Source organism: Marmota flaviventris, chromosome 6 (assembly GCF_047511675.1).
Source record: "Marmota flaviventris isolate mMarFla1 chromosome 6, mMarFla1.hap1, whole genome shotgun sequence".
Classification (NCBI taxonomy): Eukaryota; Metazoa; Chordata; class Mammalia; order Rodentia; family Sciuridae; genus Marmota; species Marmota flaviventris.
In genome coordinates, this window is record NC_092503.1 from 105,009,823 (window position 1) to 105,034,906 (window position 25,084).

The 25,084-nt window shown below is 41.0% G+C and overlaps 1 protein-coding gene and 1 long non-coding RNA gene across 3 annotated transcripts; one reads left to right on the forward strand and one right to left on the reverse strand.

The window, feature by feature from the left end:
- Nucleotides 1–15,561: 15,561 nt before the first annotated feature.
- On the reverse strand, nt 15,562–19,097 carry LOC114082220 (patr class I histocompatibility antigen, A-2 alpha chain-like). The gene is made up of 8 exons (XM_034635498.2): nt 19,016–19,097; nt 18,451–18,720; nt 17,947–18,222; nt 17,042–17,317; nt 16,798–16,914; nt 16,352–16,384; nt 16,165–16,212; nt 15,562–16,005 (listed from the first exon to the last, which is right to left on the reverse strand). The coding sequence occupies exons 1-7, from the start codon at nt 19,086–19,088 to the stop codon at nt 16,169–16,171; spliced, it is 1,089 nt and encodes a 362-aa protein (XP_034491389.2). The 5' UTR covers nt 19,089–19,097; the 3' UTR covers nt 15,562–16,005; nt 16,165–16,168.
- On the forward strand, nt 18,681–23,795 carry LOC114084590 (uncharacterized). Of its 2 annotated transcripts, none has more exons than XR_003581346.3 (4): nt 18,681–18,824; nt 18,986–19,122; nt 21,965–22,092; nt 23,460–23,795. It is a non-coding gene; the product is annotated as an uncharacterized lncRNA (long non-coding RNA). The 2 variants fall into 2 exon arrangements; XR_003581347.3 differs by having other exon boundaries at nt 18,685–18,824; nt 19,035–19,122.
- The last annotated feature ends 1,289 nt before the right edge of the window (nt 23,796–25,084 follow it).

The window sequence follows — 25,084 nt, forward strand, 5'->3', positions numbered from 1 at the left end:
TCTGGAAAAATAAGAGACCCAGAATAGCTAAAGCAATACTTAGGAAGAGTGAAGCAGATGGCATCACTATACCAGACCTTTAACTATACTACAGAACAATAGTAATAAAAACAGCATGGTATTGGCACCAAAACAAACTAGTAGACCAATGGTACAGAATAGAGGACACAGAGACTAATTCACAAAATTACAATTATCTTTTATTAGACAAAGGTGCCAAACCATACATTGAAGAAGATAGCATCTTCAACAAATGGTGCTGGGAAAACTGGTAACCTATATTCAACAAAATGAAATTAAACCTCTATCTGTCACCATGCACAAAACTCAATTCAAAGTGGATCAAGGACCTAGGAATAAAACCAGAGAGCTTGTCTCTAATAGAAGAAAAAATAGGCCCTAATCTTCATCATGTTGAATTAGGCCCCAACTTCTTTTTAATAAGACTTCTGTAGCACAAGAATCAATAAATAAATCAATAATCAATAAATAAATCAATAATCAATAAATAAAATGGATTCAAACTAAAAAGTTTCTTCTCAACAAAAGAAACAATCTGTGAGGTGAATAGAAAGCCTATATCTTGGGAACAAATTTTTACTCCTCACATATCAAAGCACTAATCTCTAGGGTTTATAAAGAACTCAAAAAGGTAAGCACCAAAAAGAAGAAGAAGAAGAGGAAGAAGGAGGAGGAGGAGAAGGAGGAGGAGGAGGAGGAGTGCTAAGAGCCAAGTATATGATGCATGGCATTTTTGGTGGAAAGGTGACGCCAGCTAGCCATTGAGATGATATGATTATGTTAAGATTTGCATTCATATGGATATTGGACTCCTGCTGTTCACCTAGGCGGGCTACGGGACTCCTGGAGAGTTCCCATTGGTTGGGGAAGTACAGTAGGAGGGAGTTCCGGGGGAGGAGCTCTCTCTGCGGGTCCGGGAGGAGGCCGCGTGGGTGGAAAAAATGTTCCCGGGCGCGTACCGGACATTGGCGGCAGTTTCAAAAAATAAACTTTGTTCCTGCTTGAGTGGCTCGTGATTTTGTGCCCAGCCAGACTGCGGCAGAGGAGGAGGAGGAGAAGGAGAAACAAATAACCCAATAAACAAATGGACCATGGACCTGAACAGACACTTCCCAGGAGATGATATATAATCAATCAACAAATATATGAAAAGATGTTCATCATTTCTAGCAATTAGAGAAATGCAAATCAAAACTATTCTAAAATTTCATCTCACTCCTCTCAGAACAGCAGCTATTATGAAGACAAACAACAATAAGTGTTGGTGAGGATGTGTGGGAAAATGTACACTCATACATTGCTGGTGGGACTGTAAATTGGTGCAGTCAATATGGAAAGCAGTGTGGAGATTCCTTGGAAATTTGGGAATGAAACCACCATTTGACCCAGCTATCCCACTCCTCGGTCTAAACCCAAAGGACTCAAAATCAGCATCCTACAGGGACACAGCCACATCAATGTTTATAGCAGCACAATTCACAATAGCTAAACTGTGGAGCCTACCTAGATGCCCTTCAGTAAATGAATGGGTAAAAACAAATGTGGCATATATACACAAATGGAATATTACTCAGCAATAAAAGAGAATAAAATCATGGCATCTGCAGGTAAATGGATGAGGTTAGAGAAGATAATGCTAAGTAAAGTTAGCCAATGCCAAAAAAACAAATGTTGTATGTTTTCTCTGATATAAGGAGACTGATTCATAGTGGGGAGGGGAGGGGAGCATGGGAGGAATAGACGAACTCTAGATAGGGCAGAGGGATGGGAGGGGAAGGGAGGTGGCAGGGGGTTAGAAAGGATGGTGGAATGTTATGGACATCATTATCCAAAGTACATGTATGAAGACACAAATTGGTGTGAATATACTTTATATACAACCAGAGATACGAAAAATTGTGCTCTATATATGTAATATATATGTAATATAATATATGAGCTCTATATATGCTCATATATGTAATATAAATTGTAATGCATTCTACTGTCATATGGAGAATAAATCCATAAAAAGATAAAAAATCAACTCAAAGTGAATGAAGTCCTGGGAATTAGACCAGAAACTTTGCAATAGCTAGAAGAAAAATTTGACTCAACATTACAGTGTTTTGGCTCAGGCACTGACTTCCTTAACAAGACCCCTTAAGCTCAAGAAACAAAAATCAGAATCAAGAAGTGGGATGGCTCTTTGATTTTAAATGATCCTAATGCAGTTTACTTGAGACCCAGATAGTATTAGGAGCAGGAATGTCAGATCATCAGGCTGTTGCAATTAAAGTGCCACAACTGGGTGGCTTATAAGCAGCAGAAATCTCTTTCTCACTGTCTGGTGCCTGAATTCCAGCTCTAGGTGTTGACCAACTCCATGTCCAGTGACAGCAACTTCCTCATAGAAAACCCTCTTCTCAATATATCCTCACATGGCAGAAGGGACACAGCAGATTTCTGGGTTCTGCTTCATGAGGGCCCTAATCCCATTCATGAAATCTCTACCTCCATGACCTCATAACCTCCAAATGCCCCACTCTGATATGCTATCTCATTTGATATTAGAAGAACAGAAATGCTTGGTATATAGGAGCAATTCTTTCCATATAAAATTCTGAGTTGAAAAAATTATTCTATATCTGCACCGTCCTCTAATGCAACCTCTGGTTTCATATGACTAACAGGTACTTGGAATATAGCTAGTGTCTGGGTCAGTTGAAATTTTATGTTTGTTAGTTTAAGTATAAAAAAAAATTATTGTGCATGTAGTAGTTTTCATTTTCATTGTATGTATCTAGATTAATCACAGTTTTCAATCTCCTACCTAAAAAAGATGCTTAGTAAATCAGAGGCCCAAGTATATTAACATTATCTTCATTTGTAAACCATGGATTTTTCTGTGGCTAGAGACATATCTATAAAGTTGGCCATGCCTAAAAAAGTTGAATGTGTATTTTAGTAATTAGAGTGTAGAGATAAAATAGAATATTATTTATCATCTCATGATCATAAATTGGGAATTCCCATTACTAGAGCTGGAGGGGGGCACCCCTGAGCTATTTGAAAAGCCTCCACTTGGCCTTGAAGCCAAAGAGATTTATGTCTGGCACTGCAAGTCATTTTGTGGCTTCTCCCACTTAATGCATTATGCAAATCACAAGGAAACCTCAGTCTTTCCTTAGCTAAGGAGGCTGCTCTGGAGTTGGGCATACCCATTGGGTTTGGACATCCCACCTCCTACCTTATTTGGCAAAAGAACATTCCATGGAAAACCTTTGAAGAAGCTCCCTTGTATAAATAAAGCAAACATGGGCTTTTCTCTCTCTGTCCTTCCAGTGTGGAAACAGGACCCCTAAGGTCACAGAACTGTCTCACCCCCACTTTTTGAAAACTACTTTCTGTGTCATGTGATTTTTCACCATATTTCTCAGCCAGAACACTCCATGCAGAGGAAACCCAAATTTCATAGTCCACATGGGACACTAGTGATACAGAGCTAATCTTTTTATAGTATTTTTGTTTTCCTTAATTGGTGAATATTAGGAGTCACAGAAGTCTACAATCAGTCTAGGAGAAAATATATTTTAGGGCAATATATACAAAATATCCTGTAGTTCCTGTAGGCATATTTATTAAATTATGAAAAAATATTTAAGCCTTAGAAATCCAACTGGGAACTTGTTATGATTTGGATTTGATTTATGTGTGTCCCCCAAAGGTTCAGGTGATGCTGTTTAATTGCCATTGAGAGGGATAAGAGAGTGAAAACTTTACCTTTAGGAGGTAACTAGGATTAGAAAAGTTCATCAGCATGGAATTTTATGGGTATATAAAAAGGGGGAGGGGGGAAGGGGGGAGGGAGGGAGGGAGAAGGACATCAATACACACATGTTCTCCCATGTGAAGCTCTACATTTCCTTGGGATTCTGCCTGTCAAAATGACATCTCTAAATGTGGCCCCTTGGCCTTGGACCTCCAGACCAATGAGTCAGAATAAACCTTGTTTCTTTATAAGGTCATCTAACCTCAGGTATTTTCACATAGTAACAAAAAACAGACTAATACTGAGCTCTCTCATATTCTCTATATTCCATGACCCACTTCCACTCTCTTTGCATTTTTAAATTTATCTGTTATTTTTAGATATGCATGACACTAGAGTGTATTTTGATATATTGCACATACATGGAATATAACTTATTCTAATTAGGTTCCCATTCTTGCAGTTGTACATGATGTGGAGTTTCACTGGTCGTGTATTCATATGTAAATATAGAAAAATTATGTCTGATTCTCTCTTTGCATCTTAAACACATATTTCCACTTCTCTTTACCTTTGGACACCTCATGAAATTATAAAGGTAAATAAGAAGTCACTGCTGAGCTAAATGCTGTGAGGACAAGTCCATGGGATCACAAAAGCAAAGAACCAGGAGACCTCCCAAGTCTACCACTACTGTTCTCAGTAACAGCTAAAACATGTACAATGAGGGAATTTGTGAATAAAGAAGATAGTTTTACACAAACAAATTCAGAAATAGGACAAATAGAGCTCTTGGAAATTAAAAAAAATGATCATATGAATGAGTTATTTTGGATATTATGTGGAACATTAAAGCCATACTACATACATGCATTTGTCATAGTGCAAGTGACAAATGGGAATGAAAATTGAAATGAAACTGAAATTGGAAGCAAGACAGAAGAATTGCCTGAATACTAGGCTATCAATAAAGGATTCTAGCAACTTAATGTACAAAGTACAAATGAATGGAGAATAAGGAATGATTTTAAAATCTCACCAAATTATATCATTACAATGTGAGAATGTATGGATTCACAACAATGAATCCCGCTATTATGTATAATTATAAAGCACCAATAAAAATCTTTTAAATTCTCAAGAAAATTTCTCAGTATTTACAGACAAAAAAAAAAAAACCATTGCTTTTTGAATTGCCCCCAGATAATATTGAGGCAGTGCTATGCAAATTAGTAGGAAATTATTTTCAACAAATAATTCTATATTAAGTCAACATTGAAATAGGGGCTATATTATCCTTAAGACATACTCAGTTGCTTAGGATTTCAGTACTTTATATTCCCTACTCCTGTGTGATCCTGCTAAATGAAGTGGGGAACAAAAATATGAGAAAAAATGGGCATGCATGAATCTAGGTAAGAGGGCAGCAGCACCAGGTCAAGGGCTGAGTAAGATGAGGTGGGGGATTGAGGGAGTCAGCCCCGCTCCAGGTGTGCAGCCATCCAGTCCAGGTGTGACAGGTCTGAGGGCTCTTGGACAGGTGTCTTCACAAAGACATAGTTGGTGGAATCTGGATATGCTTGAATGTACTCATGAAGACTATCTTAATCTATTCAGAATTCCTAATAAAACACCACATATTGAATAAATTATGGAGAAAAATTCATTTTCTCATAATTCTTAAGGCTGGGAAGTCCCAGTTCAAGGCACTGGCATGACCAGGGCCCTCCTGCTGTTTTCTGCATGTGGTGGAAGGGCAAGAGAGGCAGGAGGTCAGCCCACTCCCAACATAACAGTATTAATCTGTTTAGGAGAGTGGAGCCCTCACAACCTACATTATTAGGTCCCATCTCCCAACACCACCACATTGGAGATAGAGTTTTCCAACATGTGTATTTTGGGGGATACATTCAAACCATACCAGAGACACTGGGGAGAGTTTGGGAAAGAGTCTGTAATGAGGATAATATCAACTAATCAAATGAAGGGGATAATGCTTACATTAAATGCAAATAGGTTAAAAATCAATTTAAGAAAATCTTTCATAGCTATCAGCCTAGTCTGAGTGGCATTTGTATGTTCATTATAACATGAACACTGAGCACTGAGCTTGCCAAATTGTGTGAATATACTTTGTATGCAACCAGAGATATAGAAAATTGTGCTTCGTATGTGTAATATGAATTTTAATGCATTCCACTATCATATATAACAAATTAGAACAAAAAATAATATTGGGAGGACAGGGGCCTCTGAAAGGGAACTACTCAATTAACGTAATGCATAAAACTTAAAAACAAAGAAGGAATCTTACAATTATGTTATTTAGGCACCCAGAAATTACATCAGATGAATAAAATAAAGCAGGTTGCCTCTGGGGATCAGGAAGTGGTGGTGCATGGAAGCCTGGGAACATTTTTCTTCCTACCAAGCCTTGCAAAACACTTGACCATAAAATTGCTGTTTGTGAATCCACCTGAGAAAATAAAAAACCAAATTTCAAATAAACATTATTAGAGAAGGTATATAAGGGTCTTTCTATAAAGTGTTTCAGATAAATGTGGCAATAATAGGAGGGAGAGATGTTGGATATTCCCAGTAGGATTTTGTCTGGATTAGTTTTGATTCATTTATATCTGTTTGTTTTAGTGGAATATATCCCAGTATGTATGGGAGCAGTAATGAATGAGCCAGTGGTGGAAATCAATGAGACAAGGGAGGGATGTCCCAGCTTGTGACAAAGTGCTGTGGTGGCCTTAGGCAGTAGCAGGACCCAATATCATAACTGTTTAGAAGGTGGAGGAGGCAGGTGGTCATGATGGGATGGTGATGCAGTTGTCACAAGAGTGAACAGACACAAAAGCTCATCCTGTAAGAGTGGGGTGGAGAAGGTGGTAGGGTATGACAAGGGTGGAGAAAGTGAGAAATCACCTCCTCAGGGGGTGAGAAAGTCAAATGACCTCAAAATGGCCTCTGTAGAAAGGAGGTATGGGTTTACTAAATCCTGTGTGCATCACCTAAAAGAGAGATATTGACCCAGTAAGCAGGCAGCAGCAGAAGGATGTACACTAGACTAGAAAGAAATGCAACATAACTATGGTGTGAGGATTATGGGCTGTTTTAAATTTGACAATTGTTTTGTCAGTATTTTATAATATCATAATGAATATATATTATAGTCATGCATCACCTAATGATGGGGGAAATTTCTGAAAAAATGTTTTGTCAGGCATTTCATCATTGTGCAAGAGTCATGGAGTGCACATACACAAAGCTCAGTGTTGCACCTGTGACACACCTAAGTCATGTGGTAGGTCTATCTACTTGTTTATCATCATAGCCAGTTCTTCCTAGAGTCACAATGCAGAAGGCAATATGACATTAAACCAAACACAAGAGCAAATGATGCAGCAGAACTGATGTAACAGACATAAGATGTTGCCACTTGGGTAGCAAGGCATGCTATTTTACAGTGAACTTCTCTTTTTAATAGGAGTACACTCTAGAACACTTAAAACACACAGCAAAAGAGTGGTTTATCATTACCCATTATTGTGTACTTCCCATAGGTGTGTGTGTTGTATTTATGTGAGATGAGTCTCTTGAAGGCAGCATATTGTTTGCTCTTTTTTTTTAATCCAGTCTGCCAGTCTATGTATTTTAATTGATGAGTTTAGGCCATTCACATTCAGGGTTATGATTGAAATATATTTTGCATTCCTGGTCATTTTTGTTTATTTTTGGTTTTTAACTTGACTTGGTTTCTGCTTTAATTGATTTTTCCTTTATTGTAATACCTCCCTTTGCTGATTTTCATTGTTGTTTTTCATTTCCTCCTCATGGAATATTTTGCCAGGATGTTTTGTAGTGCAGGCTTCCTAGATATAAATTCTTTTGACTTTTGTTTATCCTAGAAGGTTTTTATTTCATCATCAAATCTAAAGCTTAATTTTGCTGGATATAAGATGTTTAGTTGGCATCCATTTTCTTCAAAGCTTGGTATATGTTGTTCCAGGATCTTCTAGCTTTCAGGTTCTGGGCTGAGAAATCTGCAGTGATCTAATTGATTTTCCCCTACATGTAATCTGATTTCTTTCTCTTGTTGCTTTTAAAATTATCTCCTTATTCTGTATGCTAGGCATTTTCATTATAATGTGCCTTGGTGTGGATCTGTTGTGATTTTGTACATTTGGTGTCCTGTGAGCCTCTTGTATTTGATTTTCCAATTCATTTTTTATGCTTGGGAAGTTTTCTGATATTATTTCATCCGATAGATTGTTCATTTCTTTGGTTTGGAATTCTATGCCTTCCTGTATCCCAATAATTCTTAAATCTGGTATTTTTATGTTATCTCATAATTCTTGTATGTTCTGCTCATGGTTTCTCATCATCTTCACTGTGTGGTCAACTTTATTTTCAGGATTGTATATTTTGTCTTCATTGTCTGAGGTTCTGTCTTCCAAGTGAGCTAATCTGTTGGTGATGCTTTCTGTTGAGCTTTTAATTTTGTTTATTGTATCTTTCATTTCAAGGATTTCTCTTTTTTCCCCAGAATCTCTATCTCCCTATTGAAGTAAGCGATTTTGTTTCCTGTATTTGCTTATGTAGCTCTTTATCAAAATGATCTTTTGCTACCTGTATTTACTCTCTTATATCATCCTTTAATTCACAGAACATTTTAATTAATTATGTACATCCTGAACTCCTTCTCTGTTTTTTTTTTTTTCTGTGCTGGCCATGGATTCTGATAATGGAATATCTCGTTTTGTTTGGGGCACTTTCATCTCTTGTTTTTTCGTGTTGTTTGCATGTCTTCCCTTCTAGCATTGCAGGTCTGAGGTATTACAGTTTTTATGCTATTTTTACCCTATAGGCTTATCATATCCCTGCAGGGTTTCAGTACCTCTCCTTTGAAGGGGAGATCAATATTGACAGATCCCAATACAAACAATATACAATCTTAAACCAAATAGCTACTATTAAGATGTTTGCAGTTTTGTCACAATATAGAGAATTGGTGAGTTCAATTATTATCTACAATATAAATAGTAGGTTTGCAAAAGGGTCCACAATTTCTGATGGTAAACAAAGAGAGAACCAGGAGTGGGGTGTAGGATGAGATGTTAAGGAGTTAGGAAGTGAGGATGTAGAGTTATTAGATCTTAGGAAACTTGAAAGAGGAATCTAAAGAAGTTGGCTAGTAGCAGGAGAAAGTGATTCTGGGTAGACAAGTGAGTGGGAAGATCATATAGAGAGTACAAAAAACAAATGAATACAAAAATTAAGAAAAATTAAAAATATAAAAATAGAAGATAAAAAAAATGTACAACACAACTGTAATATACTATTTGAACATCTCAGAACTCACTAGCCTAATGCATAAAAAGTATTTGGTTTCACAAATGTTGGTGATGTGAAGGTGGAAGAAGAAGAAGAAGAAGAAGAAGAAGAAGAAGAAGAAGAAGAAGAAGAAGAAGAAGAAGAAGAAGAAGAAGAGAGAGAGAGAGAGAGAGAGAGAGAGAGAGAGAGAGAGAGAGAGAGAGAGAGAAGAGAAAAATATCTTGAAGTAAAATACAAGGATTTTTTGTTGGAGTTCAGTGTCTTTTCTGCTTCCTTTCTCATCCAATAGGTGGGGTCATCAGTTATTTGCTGGTATCTCCACTCTCAGGATGGTGAAGGTTATAAGGGTGAAGGATTGGTCTTGGGGGTAGAGCTCCTAAAGATTGGGTATAGCACTTGCTGGTCCCCGATGGGAGATTATAACCAAGGATCTCTTTTGGAGCCTGTTCATGTGATGTGGGCACCTGGTCTTATCTCCTTATATCACTGGTAGACCTCACAATTCATGGTCTCTAATTTAGTCTCTAAACTTAGTCACATCTTCCTTTTCTACTACCCAATGAGGAACCTCTGTCTCTGGAGGTCTTGTGGACTGCGCTCTAGGGGCTGTGCACTTGTCACTGACAGCTGTTTTGAATTGGGCAGTTCAAGACCAGACTTTGCAAGCTATGGATGGCTGTGTACCCACAAGCATGGTGCCAGTTTAGTGGCTGCAGGGGAGGGTGGGAGTTGGGGACTATAGGTACCTTGATATTGCTTCTAGGCCCCAGCTGGTGTCCCAAGCTGGGAGTTGCCCCACTAAAGATGGTGACAAAGGTGTCCCAAGATGGAAGCAGATGCTTTCAGAGATGGGGTGTCAGATTGTGTTGGATCAGGCTGAGTGGTGGCATTGGGTAGCATGTTTAGAGATGCAGCTCTGTGGCATGCAGTGTTGTGGCTGGCAGCTGTCTATAGACCCTGTCTGGTGTCCTCAGATGCAGGCTACTGCATGTATGGGCCATGGCAGTGGTTGCAGTGTTCCAAGATGGAAGTGACCAGGGGAGCCCCATGTTGGTAGATGGGGGTCCACACAGGAATGGTGGGAAGCTGCTGGGGTTTCTTTGTGGGAGCAATGGCTGGGATTCCTATGTGGGTGGTCAACCAGGGGTCCTGCCCGGGTGCTGATGCCAAGGGTCCTGCTTGTGCATGGCAGCCAGAGGTCCTGCATGGGCAAGCAGCCGGGGGTCCTGCACTGATGCTGAGGCTTGGGGACCTACGTGGGCACGGTGGTCAGGATTCTTGTGTAGGAGAAGCTGCTCACAGAGAAACAATATTTCTACTTTTTGAATCCCAGATCACAGAGCTATACAGAATGCAGTCTCCCTCTAACCTGCCATCTTGGATCCTCCCAGAAATTCTTGATGGTTATATTTCCTGCTTTTGTGTGTGTGTGCTGTTATCTGTAAGTACATATCTGAATATGTTACAAATGTGACTATATATTATAAGTTTTGTTTTGTGTAATTTTGAAAAGATTTTGTTTCTTTGTTTTCAAGCTCACTGATTTTTATTCTCCAGTGCAGGTTCTACCATTAATCCCACGTCACATCTCAGACACTTTCATCTTTGGAAATTTGATTGTGATCTTTTATGTATCCTCTCCTATATATTTGTCTATTTTTGAGATTCTAGGAATAAAATTCAGGGCCTTGTGCTTGCTATGCAATCAATGTAACCCTAGACCTTCTTATTTTATTTTGTTAAGTTTCTCAGGCTGCACTTGCACTTGCAATCCTCCTGCCTCAGTCTTCTGAACAGCTGGAATTACAAGCTTGTGCTACCATGACTGATTTATTTGTCTACCTTTTATGTCTTATAAACTTCTGAGCATAAGTAATTCGTTTATAATACTGTCAATGTTAAGTTGTCTGGATTGGTTTTTTTCTGTTGTGTGTGTTACATTTTCTTGTTTTAATTGCATATTGGGTAATTTATTGTTTGATATCAGTCATATTCACTGATAATGTTATAGACCCTTCTGCATACTCTCTCCAATGTCCAGCAAACTATTAGGCATTCCAGCTTTCTGTTTTTAGTCAGAACAGAAAGATTTTTTGGACTTGTGTATTCCTAGGTGCCATTGTTCCCTCTGCTGCTTTTGGGCTATATTTTCCCTATTATTGGATGGTGTTCTTATGTGTGTGTATTGATGAAGTAAGAATGTGAGATGTGCCCTCTAGACCTTCAGTGCTGTTGTTCTCAGCAGCCTTCTCTATGTGCCTTCATCTTGCATACTCTGCTGTTATGGCCTGTCCAAATACATATGTCTGTCTCCTCAATTCCCTGAGGCTTCTGAGCTGTGTAGGGCTCCTCCTCCCTGCACTGTGTCCTGGGAACTGCATCCACGAAGGAATATGGACAACTGTAGCCTCACCCCTTTCATTTATTTTCTCTCAGAAATTGCAATCTCTGTCATACTTGCCCAATGTCTGAATGTCTTTCTATCTTTTCATATTTTTTATGAATTTCTAGTGTTTCTTACTCCACTATGACTCAAAGGAGAGGTCAATGAACTGGATTTTAAAAGCAGCTCTTATGATGTTATGTTGAAGAGCTGTCCTGGGCGGTGTGTGGACTGTGTTGGGCATCGCAGCCCAGTGAATAGGATAATCTGGTATCTGAGAACTTCCAGTGGATATTTCCTCTGGTTGACTGCCCAGAGACATTGTGAATTTCTGTTCTGCTCTGCCATGTCCCACACAGCACCAAAGATAGGGTGACCTGCTCTAGTAGCAAAACTTCTGAGATGGGTATGTCCTGCCAACATGCCAATTGACCTGCTGATTGCAAGACACCACAAAGTTAGACTCTATCCTTGAAACCTTACTCCTGCCTTTTATGTATCCCCTTAAATAAACCATGGGAGCCATTTTCTAATTGTCTAGCTCCAACTCCTGTGTAGAATGGATATATTAGGGGCTCCATTTTTAAAGCTATCATTTCTGACTCTTTGTCATTTGTTCGTCACTATTTATTCTAGACTTTAATTCCTCAGGAGGCTTATCCCTCTGAGCAGGCAAAAATTCCCTGGCAAGATGCTGGACACCCTGCAATAATCTTACTTTCCAAAAATTAAATTTGGAGACTTTGAAAGACAGCTAGGTCATAGTTAGTTCAGGCAGTTTGAAGGTTGTCATATTTTTCTTTGTGCAAACACTGGTTGTGATATGTAATTTTCTGTTTCTTAATTCAAATAAGGACATCTTTTGAGCCTCCTTCTACTATCACTTGTTTCTACTGATTTTGGATCCTGTTATCATTTTCCACTTGTACTTACACAGTTCTGCACCTAGTTTCTCATTTCCTTTTGTAAAGAATTGTGTGAATTATTTGACACATTGGTTAAATATGAGTTCCTATAGAAATCATTATTACCTCCTTCAAATCTTGAGTCAATACCAATCCAGGGCATTTATAAAACAAAATCAAGATTAAAAGTTTTGGCCCAAAATGTTAAGGCCAATTAGGACAACAAACCTGTAGGAGTGCAGGGTGGTGATTACAAATTCTCAAAACAGTTGCATTTTCTTTTCTTTTTCTGACTTAAGGTAAACTTCCAAAGAATAATCTTGGTTGGGAAAAGAAAAATATTTTCTCTTCTTGCTCAGAGGATATAATTTTTTGTTTCCTAGATTTAACAGACTTCTAGAATGCCTCCTATTACACTTCCTATTCAAAGTACTTCTGAAGATCATTACTTGTGTCCTTGTTATGACTGAAGGCTCAGTGTTCCCAAAGTCCATGTGCTAGAGGCTTGGTCTCTGGGTGATGCTACAGGAAAACGGTGAAATTCTTGAGAGGGGGTGGCTAGTGGGAGGTCCTTAGGACATTGGGGTTCTGCCCTTGAAGGACATTGTTAGACATTTGTTCCCTTCTTGTTCTCCTTCACTGGTGAGGAGGTGAGTGGTTTTGGTCTGGCCAGCGGTTCCAACATGATGTGTCACCTCACTACAGAAGTAAAGTGGCAGGGCCAATCATGGACTTCACCTTCCAGAACTGTGATCCCTAGTAAAACTTTTCTTCTTATCGGTGAATTACCTCAGGTATTTGGTCACACTGACAGAAATCTAACACAGTACTATACCTTCAGTCTAAAAAAAAAAAAAAAAAATCAAAGATTTTTCCAGTTTGTGCAAATGCCTTGGGATGAGAGCAACTTTGTTTTTTGTGAATTTCTGTCAACATTTATATTTTGAGCTAAATAATTGTTATCTTACTTCTCCACTTTTAGATGCTTCTTCTGTTTTATGTCTTCTTTCTAGCTGATTTTAGGGAAAGGGGCAATATCACGCTACTAAAATTTTAATTACCAGGAACTGCTGATTCCTTCCTGCTGTAGATCTGACACCAGGGCATATGCTGGAACACTATTCTGTCTACAGCAATGCTACTCAAGTGTATACTAAGTGCACTAGCACCAGACTGTGAAATATTTATTACCAATCTACAAGACATATACAGAAAGTGAGAGTGAGCAATGGCACTTCTACAACACCTGTCCCAGACTGATACCATTCAAGCAAAAGATGCATATTTACATCAAGCCCTTGGGTCTGCTGAGAGCACTTTGGTTATCAGCTGTTGGCATATAACAATTTGAACACCTCAGTTCAATAATCTCCACTGAGTGCCCACAAAGTCCTGTTTTCACATATACTCCTGACAATCTTCCCTTCTTCAATTGGTATAACTCTTTATCTTTCTGATTACAGTGTTACAAATTTTTGGTGTTCTCTTACTTCCTCTTTCTCATACTCCAGTTAAGTTCATTAGGAAGTGTTGCAAATTCCATCTTTAAAATGTGTACAGCATCCAAACACTTCCACTATTTCCCCTGCTCATACACCAGTGGAAGTGACCAACATCTCCAACACAGGAGTGACTAGTTCCCCAGAGTTTCCCTGGTGCCTTGATAGTCCTCCCATCTCAGTTCTGTTTTCAGACACCCAGAAGTTAGCATGGTGCTTTGAAAAGATGCACTATGTCTGCTTTACTCAAACTGCCTCACTTAATGTAAGATTTTTTTCCATCAACCTCCAGATCTTGTGACTGACCATGTCTCTGAGCTCCTCTCAGTGACTCTGCTAAGGACATCTCAGATCCTCACTCTCCTCAGACCACACACACCCAGAATCCTTCCCTGGTGCATTTGCACTGCAGCTTCCTGTTGCCTAGAAAGTTCTTCCTCCAAACATCCTGACAAATTCCTTTACATCTTTCAAATCTATTCTCAAAGGTCCATGCTAATAAGCTCCATGCTGAGCACCCTAGTAAAACAGCCATCTTCCCTGTCCACACTCACCCACTCTCTCACATGCCCTGCGACACTTACCACCTAACATGTACACTGTTATCACTTATTCTGCTTCGAGTGTGTCTTCTGCTTTCTTATAGAACACAGGCTCCATAAAGTTTGCCTGTTCTCATTTCCCTGATGTATCCCAGGTGAAAACTGTGTGTCATCTATTCAGTACTCGACAAATGAGAGCAGAATGAAAGATCAGTGTCAATCCCTCCTTCTTCTAGAGACACTGATTTATTAAAGGAGTCTTAGACCAAATGCTGCTGTGGCATCAACAGCACAAGGACTTCTCACACTGAGGTCAGGGCCATTTGGGGCTTTGCTCACAAGTGCTACCCTCCCTCCCTCCACATCACCCTTTCACACTCCATAGCTGCTAAGGACATTTTGATCTTTAGAAAAGATGATCCTTCACTAAAAGGTCATATTTTCCAACTAAACAGAAACCCTTGTTAGACACTTGTTTTATTGATTCAGTAATCTGTAATGAATTAAGTTTTAGGAATAATATTGTTAAGGACAGTGAAACTGCTGAGTAGAGAATCTGGAACCCTAAGAGTAATTAATCTAAGATGAGAAATTATGAAATCCTTCCTGTATGCTATTCCCATTTTAAAATACTGGAGGGATGATGGAAAATACAGTCCAGGAAACTGTCCTGAGTCTTGTGGGTCAGTGAAAGGAAAAAGAACTTCTGCTGCTGTCAAAGATGAGAGACACCAGAGTGGAACAAGACCAGAACCCAAACTTACTAACAAGAACAGGGATAATTTTTTGTGAAAAGTGAGAAACAAAAAATGATGGGAACAGAAGGTCAGACTCAGGTCTCATCCTATGTTAACCCAGTGGCCTGATGCCCTCTTACCCATGGTCCTGGAGATAGGACCATCCCTGGTTGATGCTACCTGACATCAGAGGTCCTGTTGGGATGAGGTTCAACTGAATGGACAAGGACTAAGGAGCAGTAAAACTGATCCAGCTGAGAGTGACCATAAAGGCCCAGGATGGACTGAGCACAGACTAGGTGCCAGCTTGTCCACTTGCTGGAGCTCCTTTCATCCTTCTCCTGTCCCCACCTGCAGCAGACTCAGCCCAGCAAACACGTGGATTCTGGAAAGTTTCAGGTTTTATTTTCTCTCAGAAATTTTAGGAGTCCTCTTCTCATTTAATTAACCCATCAACATATTTTGTGGCACAAATTTGAAATATAATCAATATCCACATTCGATTTTCCAAAAGGGAAGAAAGACGCTACAATTCAGAGCAACATAAAGCTAAATCAGGAATGAAGACATCCCAGCCCCACATCAGCTATATAGGAAAGTTGATTGAGGAAGAGAACATGACAGTGTGGGGAGGGGGCCTGGTGATCAGGGATGTGCTCCTTTCTCCATTGCCTTACATTATGATTGTAGGAACACAGACACAAAGACACAATCAGATGCCAGCTGCACAAAGAGTAGCCAGGAACTCTTGAAACTTCAGTAGAGAGCAGGAAGGGAACTGAAGAAATCCTGCACTGCTCAGTCTCACAGATGGCAGCTGCCTCAAACTGTTAAAAAAAAAGTATTATGAACAGATTCAGATCACTCATTGTAATGGAGACACTCTGAACAACCCATTAAAGACCCAAAATGTCACAAATCCCTGTAACTCAAAAGTCTTCTCCTTCCCCAACCCCTCTCCATCTTCTGGCCCTCCAGGGTCTCACCTTTTTAAGCATTAAGAGACACATCAGAGCCCTGGACACTGTCATCACCTGAGGAGAACAAAAAAAGAACCTGGTCAGACCCCACAGGAAATGTGGCTAATGAAGGAATTATGGGATGGATGAGCTCTGCATTGCTTCCCACTACACTAACCCATGAGCCTCAGGGATCACTGTTCTTCATACTTACAGGCAGCTGGAACATAGGGCCCTTTTTTAACTCCTGTGGGAAGAAAACATACTGTGAAAGAGCAGGTTGAAAACAGGTGTTAGAGGTACCCCCTAGTCCTGGACACTGGGGAAGTCTCCAGAACTGTGACTGCACATGTAGGAAAGGATCAGGAGACAAGAAGAAAATATATGGGTAGGGATGGAGCTAATTACTCTTCTGAGTTCTGTCCTCAGCAGAGAAATTCCTCTCTGTCCTCTAAATGCTGGATATCAGGTCCCCATCACCACAAATATCAAGAGGATATATTTATCCTTCAGTTTCTATGTGCTTTACAAAAAATAAACAGGGTCCAATTTGGGTAATGACACTTGTAGATATTACTTCTCATTAACAAGGCAGGGCATTTCTATCAGATACTTGAAACCACCAGTGGGACAAAAATTCAGACCCTGCACTTTCCCTACCTGTGTTTTTCTTCTTCCACATGACAAAAGCAACCACAGCTCCAGTGACAACAACTCCAAGGAGGACCAGGCCAACAACAATTCCCACTATGGGGATGGTAGGCTGAGCGGGTGGCTCTGGGAGAGGTAGGGAAGTCAGTTGAGGAGCCCTGATCCCCAGCTCTCAGCCCTGATCCTGCTGAGGGTCTCCAGAAAGGCTGCTGCTTTCCTGACAACAGGCTCTGTGCCCTCATCCCCTCCTTACCCCATCTCAGGGTGAGAGGCTCAGGCAGCCCCTCATGGTGCACATGGCAAGTATATCTCTGCTCCTCTCCAGCAGGCACCACCACAGCTGCCCATTTCTGGAAGTTTCCATCCCCTGCAGGTCTGGTCTCCACCAGTTCCATGTCCTGGGTCTGGTCCTCTCCCTCCCGTTGCCAAGTTAGGGTGATCTCCTTAGGGTAGAAGTCCAGGGCCCAACACCTTAGAGTGCCCTCTCCTTCAGGGCTAGGGTGGTGAGTCACATGTGTCTTTGGAGGATCTGAGGGAAAGAACATGGAAATTCAGACATTTTGGCATTTCCTCATGGGCCACTGAAGCAGTGCTCACATGACCATCCTATAGTGGACAACATGATTGGGGTGGAGAGAGAGCACAAAACCAGACACAAGCCAAGACACAGGCTTCTCGCATAATCTATTCCTTGGAAAGTTCTAGAACCAGGCTGAGAAAACCCAGTGTAAGAGGGTTTAGATGTCTGAGAGGGAGTACAGATTTTGGTCTGGATAGAGGCTGAGACATGTGGAAAACCTGGAGTCAGATCTCCAAGGACACTAGGCTGGAATGGACCTGACAATGTGTCCTTGATGTCAAGGCTGCTGCCAGAAAACTGTGGTCAGGTATTTACTGTCTTTCCCACCAGCCAGGGAGAGAGAGAGAGAGAGAGAGAGAGAGAGAGAGAGAGAGAGAGAGAGGATCCCTCACTTGTCCAGAGACACAGCGGCCTCAGATTCTCTCTGGTGCAGCATCTGGGGGTCCAGGCACACTCACTCCCCTCTGGACAAGAAGTAAGAGGTGTCCTAGCTTGGGCACTGTTCTCCTCCCATCCTTGTGGGAAGCTGGAGGAGGGACCTACAGGAGATCAGGCAGGTGTCCTGAAGCCCCTCATACCTGTGCGCAGCAGCGTCTCCTTCCCTTTCTCCAGGTATCTGGCGAGCCACTCCACACAGGTACCCTCCAGGTAGGCCCTGCGGTGCTCCGCAGCACGGGATTCCTCCCACTTATGCATGGTGATCTGAGCCGCCAGGTCCGCCGCGGTCCAGGAGCGCAGGTCCTCGTTCAGGACGAGGTAATCCGCACCATCATAGGCGTACTCACTGAACCCTCGGACTAGGCGCCCCTCCGTCCCCACCTCGCAGCCATAGGTGCTCTGGTAGGTGTGAGAGCCTGTCCCCGCCCCGCGGTCAGCCGCGGCCCCGCCCCGCCCCGCCCCGCCCATCCCGCGGGTTTTTCCCTAAACCGAAAATGAAACCCGGACAAAGTCCCCGCGGGCGCCCTCTGGATCCAGGGTCTCGAGTCCCTAGGCCTTGGGGTGAAGCTCGGCCTGGGATCCCTGACGACCATCGTGAGGGACGTGAGGGGTCGCGACCTCCGACTGAAGCCCGGGTCACTCACCGCCCGCGCTCTGGTTGTAGTAGCCGCGTAGGTTGTTCAAGCCCACTCGGTAATACTGCGCGTTTCCCTTGGCAATCCGTGTCTCCCGTTCCCAATACTCCGGACCCTCCTGCTCTATCCATCGCACCTGCGGCTCCATCCTCGGTGTGGCGGCATCGCTGTCGAAGCGCACGAACTGCGTGTCATCCACGTAGCCCACGGAGATGAAGCGGGGCTCCCCTCGGCCGGGCGCGGACATGGCGGTGCGGAAATACATCAGGGAGTGGGAGCCTGGGGGCGGGAGCCGCTGAGACCCCGCGACCCCCTCCTCCTGGCGCCTGAGCCCCGGGTTGAAGACGCCAGGAGGAGAAGAGAGGCCTCAAGAGACCCTAAGGGTAAGAGGGGACGCGGGAGGAAAGGACATAGGGGCGGGAGTGGAGCGTCAGGAGGAGCCACACCAAGCCAGGGAGGGTCTGGTGCACGGGCGGGGCGGCGGGGATGCAGCTTCCTAGGGTCCTGTGTGTTCTGGGGACTTCCCCTCTTTCCTTTGACCCAGAGGCTCTTTCTTTCCTGATCCCGCACTCACCCACTGAGGTCTCCGTCAGGGCCAGGGCCCCTGAGAGCAGCAGGAGCAGTGTTCTGGGTGCCACCACCCGCATCCTGCAGCTCTGTGGAGATTCTGGAACTTGGCAGGTGAGTGGGGACTTTAAAACCCAAACCGCGGTGACGTTGATTGTCTTCTTTAGGAGCAAGACACTCTATGGGAGTGAGTCCTGGGGTGGCACGGGGAGTTTCCAGGAAGAATGGCTGTAAGGAAAATAAAAAGTGACCAAAGCAAAGTGCAAAGGCCAAAGCAAAAGCTGCTGGCCTGAGCTGCTAGCTTTATTTATATCCATAGGTTACTTAGGTCATTGATAGTACATACTGTGTTACTAGGCAGGTTACTGACTTAGCAACATTATTCAGCTTATTCGTCAGTTACATAATTAATTGCATTGTGCAATATTAGGAACTTTGTGTAGCTCTCAAGAAAGTCCATTGTATAAAGTTACTGTTATGTGAGCAGGGTTAGACTCTGTGAAACATCTTGGTTGTCTAACAAGGGAGTTCCTTAATTTCCAGGAGCTGTGTGCCTGAGATCAAGGTCTCCAGGCCTCCTAATGGAGGACATTGCTATAGCAGTCACACATTCTGTGTCTTTGCGCAGAAGTTTTCCCAGCAGCCAGGCATTTGGGGTCTTTGCATAGAAACTTCCTAGCCACCAAGCATGTCACAGTCATAAAGCTACCTCAGTCCCAAACACAGAACCCTTACAAACGACCTGACCCAGGTTGGGAGAAAAAGTGAAACTCCAGGGAGACCAGAAATTCCCAGTTGCTCTGTGTCCACACCCCAGGCACAGCTCTAGACTCTGAGATTCATGCCCAGGGCTGGGACTTTGGCCTGAACACTCCTCTGTAGTAATCATTCTTTGTCTCACTGTCCCTTGATTCCTGTCTCAGGGTGTAAATAAGCAGTTCTCAGACATTTTGGTTTCAGGATCTTTATATGCTCTTAGAAAGTAGCATGCACTCCCGAGGTAATCATGTTTATGTGGATTATGTCTATCAATATTTGCCCTATTAGAAATTAATTCCATCTTTAAGATATGTTATTCCTTCTAAATATTCATAACTAATTGCATGTTAATAGAAACAGTAGTTTTCGAGAGAAATAACTATTTTCCAAAATCAAAATATTTAACTGGAAGACTGGATCATTTTACTTTTTACAATTTTAAAAGTCCCTTTCATTTGTCGTTAGAGAATGCTAGATATTCTTATGTTCTGCATTTAACCTGTGACTTTGACTGAAATGAAAAAAAATTGCAACCTCACAGTGATATCTAGGAAGAATGATTTTAATAATGTTTTCAGTAATTGTGGCTATTTGTCTTTGATACTACACTAAATTGACACAAGTGTTAGTTTCTTAAAGGTTCTTTGCCATATAGACCCCAAAACATTAGCACTGAGTAGTTCATATTCTGTTGTATTAAAGTCTGTAAGTGTGTCTTGCGTGTTGAATGGATTTTGTGGTAATGCATGATATTATTTTAAAGTCATGCACTGTTTGCCCATGTTATGTAGACCTTCTAGTGTTAACATATTTAAGTGTCAATAATCAAGAGGTCAGTATGTTGATATTTCCACAGATTTCACCAGAAAGTGTTATAGGTACTTGAAATTCTGTCAGGTTGATAATGGTGGATGCAAGTTTTCCCAGAATCTGATATACTCTTGAAAGCATACATTTTATCATTGAAAATATTGCTGTCTGTGGATCCTTGTGAAGGGGCAGATTCAGTTCATTTTTTAGAATGTTGGCCACATACTGAATTCTAAAGAATAGTTTCTATGTCCTTCATTCTTTTAAGCAGGAATGGTATTCCAGAAAATGGAATGGTATAACTCACCACATGGCTTTTGTTGATACAAACACCATACTTTCAAATGTAGCAGATGTGCTTTATGTCTACTTTCAATTCTATTACATAAGTGTTTTTATAATGTGAATTCTGGGATGGCAATTTAATAAGGTTAATAATTTTTAACACTTCAACTAGGACATGTTTAAGTGAATTTGCATGTTTTCCCTTCTGCTGTTATAAGGTGCTCAAGAATACAATAACTACTATTGCTGTTTGGTATCATAGCTTTCACTTTGCCAAATTTTACTTTGGTATAAGTCATGTTTTAATGATATTATAAATATATATTCATCTTTATATATTTAATATATACAAATGATATTAAATATATGATATTATATATAATAGATATTATAATATATAATACATATATTATACACACACACACACACACACACACACACACACACACTGGGTATTAACTCAGGGACACCTGACCACTGAGCCACATTCCCAGCCCTATTGTGTATTTTATTTTGAGACAGGGTCTCACTGAGTTGCTTAGTGCCTAGCTTTTGCTAAGGCTGGCTTTGAACTCACAATCCTCCTGCCTCAGCCTCTGTGTTAGAATCTTATAGGTATGTGCCACTACACCTGGCTATAAAAACATTTTTGATCATATGGATGCTGTGAAATAGTTTGAACACCTCCAAGGGTTCCACAGATCACACTTTGAGAACTGCTGCTCTGAGTAAACTGTGGAGAGATCCCAACTGATCCCAACTTCTTTGCTTGATTCACTGTCACTGCTCTCAGTAATTGTTTAAAACATATTTAAAAAATGGTATTTGTGAACAAGTAATGGAATTTTGCACAATTATGTGCATAAAGAAAAAAAGAAGTTCTTAGAAACTAGTCACAGAAATAAATAATTCTATAGATGGTTTGGACAATTAAAAAAGTATCAGAAAAGAAGTAGTGTAATTGCAAAAGTAATGGTAATGAAGACAGAAAAACTATAAGAGCATAAGGATATCAATAAAAGATTTTCAGTAACTGAAAAATATGAATTCTAGAATAATTGAATGTAAGGAATGATTTTAAAATCTCAATGAATATTCTCAGTTTTTTCAGTTCCCCCCAAATTACATTTGAATTGCCACAAAATGAATGAAAACAGACTCATGTCAAGAAACACTGCAATGAAATTTCAGAAAATACGAAGAAGAGACCCTGAATATTTCAAGAGGCAGGTAAAGCAACTTTTTGAGCTAGAAAATGTTGAAACAATCTCATGTGCATTCTAAGTGAAAATATTTTCAACACAGAATTCTGTACTAAGTTGGACGAAGAGCTAGGGTGTCCTAGAGATATTTTAGATGTTTAAGGTTTCTATATCTTCTGTGCCATGTTCCCATAAGATATGAAAGTGAGAAATAGAAATGATGGCGAAAACCAAGCAAAGGTGATATGTGAAATGTAGTTAATAGGGAGCAATCACAAGAGAGGGAAGCCAAGTGTGTTCCCCAATGAGGTGAAGGAACACAAGGATATCAATAAAAGATCCAGGGAGTCAGCCTTGCTCCAGTTGTGAAGGCATCCAGGTCTGGCAGGACTGAGGGCTCTAGGACAGGAGTCTTTACAAAGACCAAGTTGGTGGATTCCTGGATATACTTGAATGTACTCAGGGAGACTGTGTTAGTCTATTTGGCTGCTCTAACAGAACACCACATATTGAGTAAATTAGGAAGAACAGAAATTTATTTTCTCACCATAATTAAAGTTGGAAGACCAAGTTCAAAGCACTGGCATCTGACCAGGGTCCTTTGCTGTTTCCTCATGTGGTAGAAGGTGTAAGGGCAAGACAGGCAGAAGGGGCTGATCTGTTTATGATGACTCACTCACCTCCCATTAGGCCCCATCTCCCCACACCACCACATTGAAGATCAAGTATCCAATATGTAAACTTTGGAACACTCATTCAAACCATAGCTGAGACCCTGGAAAAGAGTTTGAGAAAGTTTCAGTAATGAATACAACAGGAACTAAGCAAAAGAAAGAAGAACACTTTTATTAACTGCAGGGAAGTTAAAAATCAGTTCAAGGAAACAAAGTAATGAAAGCTACAAGCCTAGATGTAAATAACGCTTGCATAATCAGTATAACGTAAACAACATTGATCTAATCAAAATTATAAAATGACTTGAAAGGACAGGGGTATGTGAAGCTCTCCACTAAAAGTGCCACTTGAAAAAGTAAGAAGGAGCCCTGTTAGCATTCTATTTAGGGTCACAGATGTAGCAATAAAAGCATCAGGCAAGAGAAGTAAAGGTGGCTGCCTCTGGGGTTCAGGAAATGGGGCTGCATGGAAGATTGGGGTTATCTGTCTTTGTATCAAACCTTGTAGAAATATTTGTCTTTTAAATGCTGTCATGATTCTGCTAGAAAAACAAAAATTCAACTTTTAAAAAGGCAACATGAGAGAAAGGACCCACATATCACTCTCTAAGGTGTATCAGAGTAATGGGGCAGTAATGGGAGAGACACATAGGATCAGATGGTGGATATTTATGGAGGAATTTTGTTTTATTTACTGAATTTATTCATTTTTTTTAAACAGGATATAGCTGCAATATGGTTGATGCAGGAATGAGTGATCTAAAGAGAGTGAAAGGTGATGATGCAGGGGAGGGAGGGATCATCTGTGGGAAACCATCTTCATGTGACTGAGTTTCCTCCTGGACTGGGTGCTGAGGCATCCAGTCGCAGAAATGTGGTACGACTTTCCCCACCCTTCTTGGGTTCGAGAACGTGTCCGTGTAGAGGCATGTCTCACCACTATTCAAAGGACCCAATCACCTCATCTGACCTTGCAACAATGTGCCCCATGTTCCTCATTGGATGGGATTTTCCCCAGAATTTTTAGTTCCCCAATAAAAGCCCACTCCATAGCGTGCTCCTGCTCTCTCACTAGCCTCTTCAGTGAAACCTCACTTCCCCCCTGGGGAGCTTGAGGCTGAGAGCTCCGGGAGCCAGCCTGGAGCTGGTTTAAAGGTGAAATTGTGTGTCTGTCTCTTTATTTCAAACTCCCTGAGAATTTTCACGCATGATTGAACTGTTCACCATCTGTGCTGGCTACAGACTAAGTTACCCTTGTTTTCAAGTGCAGAGTTGGCTTGAGACTGCAACAGACCATCCATCATCACTGGTAGGGCAGTTTCAAAGGTGGAGGCTATAATGGGATTATGATGCAGTTTTTACCTGAGTTCTACTTTTTTTTCCAGGTGAAAAAAGAAAGAATTTTGTCTCTAGGAGTGAGGAATAGGTAAGAGTACTGGGATGTGAGAAGGGAGGAGAAAGTGAGAAATTGCTCTCTGGGGTGAGGGGGGGGACAGAGAGTCAACTGAACTGGAAAATGGCTTTAGGAGAGGGCAGTGCTGGGGCCACTGAAGCCTGTATTCATCATTTGAGGTAGAGAGAGGGAGAGAAAGAGAAATATGCAGCACTGAGGCTGTAGAAGGAGGAGGGTAACAGACTAGAAGGAAATGCAACAAATTTTTCTTGTCTAGGTGAATGGATTATTTTTAACTTGTTATTTATCCTTGTGAGCGCTTAAAAATGTTTCTATATCAAATATACATTAGAGTCATACATCACCTAATGACAAGAAATGTGTTCTGATTCTATGAAGCCAGTATCACTGTGATACCAAAGCAGATAGGACACATGAAGAAACAAAACTATATATCAATATGCCAGATGATCATAGATGTAAAAAATCCTTAATAAAATATTAGCAATCTACATTCAAAAACACATTAAGTGGACTGGGGTTGTGGCTCAGCAGTAGAGCGATCGCCTAGTATGTGGGAGGCCCTGGGTTTGATCCTCAACACCACATAAAATAAATAAATAAACAAAAGCACATTAAGAAGATTATACTCCAAGTGTGTTCCATCCAGAAATTCAAGGTTGGCTCAGTATATGAAAATCAGTAAATGCAATATGTTATACAAATAAAATTAAAGACAAACATAACCATCTCAGTAAACCTTCAACAAAATTTAGTGCCCATTCATGTTAAAAACACTGAAGAAAGTAGGAATAGAAGGAACTTGTGTCAACCTTATAAATGCTATAATGTCGGATGCAAAGCCATTGTCCTACTAGGTAGGGAAAAACCGAAAGTATTTTCTTTAAAAACAGAAATAAGGCAGAGACGTTCACTCTCACCTCTCTTATTCA